At 43.4% G+C, this 3947-nt stretch overlaps 1 protein-coding gene across 1 annotated transcript in view; it reads left to right on the plus strand.

The window, feature by feature from the left end:
- RDM1 (RAD52 motif containing 1) overlaps positions 1–3542 on the plus strand; it is a 9674-nt gene extending 6132 nt beyond the window's left edge. The window contains exons 2-4 of the mRNA XM_029927401.1: positions 1802–1924; positions 2302–2470; positions 3400–3542. Of these exons, the coding sequence (XP_029783261.1) occupies positions 1802–1924; positions 2302–2470; positions 3400–3542 (435 nt within the window). The remainder of the gene's footprint in view (positions 1–1801; positions 1925–2301; positions 2471–3399) is intronic.
- Positions 3543–3947: the final 405 nt, after the last annotated feature.

Below are 3947 nucleotides of genomic sequence, written 5' to 3' on the forward strand. Positions count from 1 at the left end.
ACACTACCTCCACTGGTTCAACACCGTCTTCAATCCTGGCTCCACTCCCTACGATTGAAATGATCACCTGTCAGACATTCCTTAGTTTACAGGCATCTAGCCTGTGAAAATGTCACAAAGCCACTCAGCTCTTACAGATGATGAAACAATTACTTTGTAGCAGTTGTGATCATTGGACATGAAGCCCATTTCATAAATGAGTTTTGAGATTTCACAGCAAAAAGCCCACCACAGCATAAAGCCCAAAGTCAATATATAGTTGACAGGAGAGAGCATTCATGTTAGATTTCTTTCTTTATTTAACACAGAGCTTTAGGTTCCTACCCTCTGCTTCCGGAAATTGTTGCCCAGTTTATGTGTTCTTCTCTACTTTGGCAAGTACACACAGTTTCTGGTTTTCTTGTTTACCTTTAATAAACAGAGGAAAAGGGGTGCCTGGGTGGCTCAGTCGGTTAAGCCTCCGACTTCGGCTCAGGTCACATGTCACGTTCATGAGTTCGAGCCCCACGATGGGCTCTGTGCTGACAGCTAGCTCAGAGCCTGGAGCCTGCTTCCTGTTCTGTGTCTCCTTCTCTCTCTGCCCTTCCCCCTCTCATGCTCTGTCTCTCTTTGTATCAAAAATAAATAAACCATTAAAAAAATTAAAAAAATATATTTTAATAAAAAAATAAACAGAAAAAAAGAAAAACATCTTAAAAATTAAATCAAGGAAGGGCCTAAGGCACCTGGGAGTTTTTTTCAGTTGCATGAAGGAAAACGGCTGTCACCAATCCCTGTGGTCAGGTCCTCCAAGATGGTAACGATCTCTACCACTCAGGGGCTCAGGGCCCTCATGAAGCTTCCCGGTTGTCCAGAACAGCCCCACTCGGACTCACCATTAGCCTCCTCCAGAACACTCGACATCAAAAAGCTTATCTTCATTTCTCCTTCCCAGCAGGCAGCTTCAGGTGGAGAAAGTAATTTCATTTTCCTGTGTACTCATTCATTCAGTCAATCAATCCATAGGCCTGTGCTTGGTTCTAGGAATGAGGAAAGAATAAAATACAGTTTCTTCAAGCACTTAAGGAACTGATAAACTAGTGATAGAGGAAGTTGCATGAACAAATCAATAAAAAATTAATAGTACTTTGACTTTATTGGAATTCTTTGAATTTTTATGAATATATTAAAATACGACACCCCACTTAAAATTGAAATAGACATTTAAAAAAGAACTAGAGGACATAAGAAATTCACTGTAGTGTGTAAGTTACTTGGAGAGTTAACACTGGAGGTATTTGCATTCTCAAAGAAGCTTCTTAAGGCAGATGAACCTCGAATTGTCTTATGTGCTTATAAAATTTACAGAAGTGTGTGTATCCCTCCTTCAAACAGGGTTAGTGACTTGGGGAGTGGGGGCTGCTGCAGACTCAGGTCCTGGTCAGGCCCGTCATATCTGCTCTTCATGTCCTGTTCTCAAACAGGAGCTACAGGATGGGACAGCAACTCAATTTACGTCCTTTGCTTACCTGCCAGCCTCTAATGTGCTTCGGGAGGGCTTCCTTGGTTACTTTCATCACTTTCACCACCAGAGATCCCGGAAACCTGATAAATCAAGGGCCCTCGACATGATGCAGAAAAGTTCTATAGCTTAAAAGTAAGACATTTATGTAGGGTTTCTTACGAGCTCATTTCTTAAAATGTTTCCAGTTTGATCTTCACAACCTCTCCATGAAGCAGGTATTGAGAAATATCAGGTGTATCCAAAATGAGCCTCTGTGCCAGGTCACGATATTTTTAGGTCTATTTCTTATGTCTTTAGGTTCGTCTCGGCACCAAACATAAGGCGGTTCAACATCAGGCCCTTGCCCTAAACAGCTCCCAATGCCAAGAATTGGCAAATTATTACTTTGGTTTCAACGGATGGTCAAAAAGGATCATCAAGGTAAACTTCACAGGTTTTCTTTGACTAACTAGAGTCATTTCAACTTTGAAATCCTGGATTTTAGAGAGGAGAGAACTGGGTTGTGGGGCAGAGATGCGAGAGGCCTCTAAGTGGAAGTACCGAGTTGGCCAACTGGAATTAATAATCTCAGTAATTTAGGTGGCGATGTCCCTAATCTCCAGTATTTGTATAGGATATGATAAAATCCAGTTGTCTTCATCTGGTCATCCATTTGCAAGTCTTACCAGGTTTTGAGCTATAGAATACCTCCACTGGGGGATGGGATTGCTGGAGTTTAGTTTTCATTTCTAAGAGCAAAACATCTTGAAGCTGACATTGAGATCCCAGGAAGGACCTTTCACTTCAAATTCTCACAGCTTCAGGATCTTTCTGACCTTGAAGAAGGGAGAAATGAAGGTACTGCAGCACCACTTCAGAAGCAGAGCCTGAAATTCTTCTGTGCTCTAGAGGTGGTGTTGCCATCCTATGGGTGCCGGAGTCCCGGAGTCGGCATGGCCGAGGAGCCTTTGGATAACCTGGAGGAAGGTCTGTTTACAGCGGGGGGTGGGGGGTTGGTGGCAGAATCTCTCTTCTTTCTAAAGACTCGTCTTTTCAGATACATCATGCAGCCCTCCCCTCGCTAAGCGACTAAAGCCCTAGGCAGAGTTTTCTGGCCTACAGTACAGGCTTTTATCTTAGGCAATACCGGGAAGAATCTTTAACTTGAAAATCCTAAGGCTGACTTTCTGCCAAGAAGTTTAGGAGGGAAGTAATGTTTTTCCCATTTTGGGTTAAGAACTTCCCTTGTGCTAAAACAGGCCTTCAAATACAGATCTCTTGCAGCCTGCGGTTATCCCAGCACAGTCCCCATCTGAAGATTTAAATAAACTCTTGTGTAAGCGTTGAGTCCTTTGCCTCCTATCTTTGTAGGTCTGGAGTCGAAAGAGTCCAATACAGATTCCTAGAAACGGTACTCCAGTTGGCGCTGAGTTTTTTCCCACTGGACACAAAACTTAGGCTTAGGGTTGTAAGGGAGGGGCAGGGCCATTAGCAAATGGGGTAAAGAAGGCTCCCATAGGTGGTGCCAGGAAGAGATCAGGAGGTCACGGGCACTGCCACCAAACCTTTCTCCCCATCGACTCCAGTCCTTGACGCACAGGACAGCAGGACAGCAGGGTCTATAGGAGTCTAGTCTCAGCGTGTGTATTTGACGTCTGCTAGCGCTGTGAGGCCTGTGCCGCTTTCTTGGACTGCGTCTCCCTTGTAGAACTTCTGGAATAGGTCAGGGCAGTAACACGGTGCCCTGCCAGGATATGCCTACAGCAGAGCCATTCATCCTTGTGTTGTGCCTGCCCTTAGTCACTGAGGTAATGAACGAAGAATCATGGATGTATTTTCACTTTTAAACATTTAACCCCCCAATCAGTTATCGTTCAGATAGGCATTTTGAATCCATTTGTTTTGGTTGGACTTAGGGCCATTATCATTTCTTATGAAAAAGAAGACAACCCAGAAGCTTGCTATTCAGAAGGCTGTGTCAGACGCATTCCAGAAACTGTTGATTGTGGTTTTAGGTAAGACTTATTTGATTGTCCTTACAGTACATCAGTTTCAATGAGCAAATGAACTCATTTTGAAAAGTTAATTGGGAGAAAACACTTCATATTCTTTTATTCACTAAATGCTCTCAAAGCATTAGTCTCAGATTTGTTCTTTGTGGCATTTGTGAAAAAAATGATTGCAAATATTTTTGTCCCCAGTATATAGATATATAGTGACTTGCCTCTGTCCACACGGAAAGTGACCCAGTCTTCTTTCTTGTTTGCTCATAACACAGAATAGTGGTTATGAGCTTTGGGGGTGCCTGGGGTGGCTCAGTCCATCAAGCATCCAACTATTGATTTCAGTTCAGATCTCATGGTTTGTGAGACTGAGCCCCAATTCGTGCTCCATGCTGACAGTGTGGAACCTGCTCAGGATTCTGTCTCTCTCTCTCTCTCTCTCTCTCTCTCTCTCTCTCTCT

The sequence above is a fragment of the Suricata suricatta genome, chromosome 17 (genome assembly GCF_006229205.1).
Source record: "Suricata suricatta isolate VVHF042 chromosome 17, meerkat_22Aug2017_6uvM2_HiC, whole genome shotgun sequence".
In the NCBI taxonomy this organism is placed as follows: domain Eukaryota; kingdom Metazoa; phylum Chordata; class Mammalia; order Carnivora; family Herpestidae; genus Suricata; species Suricata suricatta.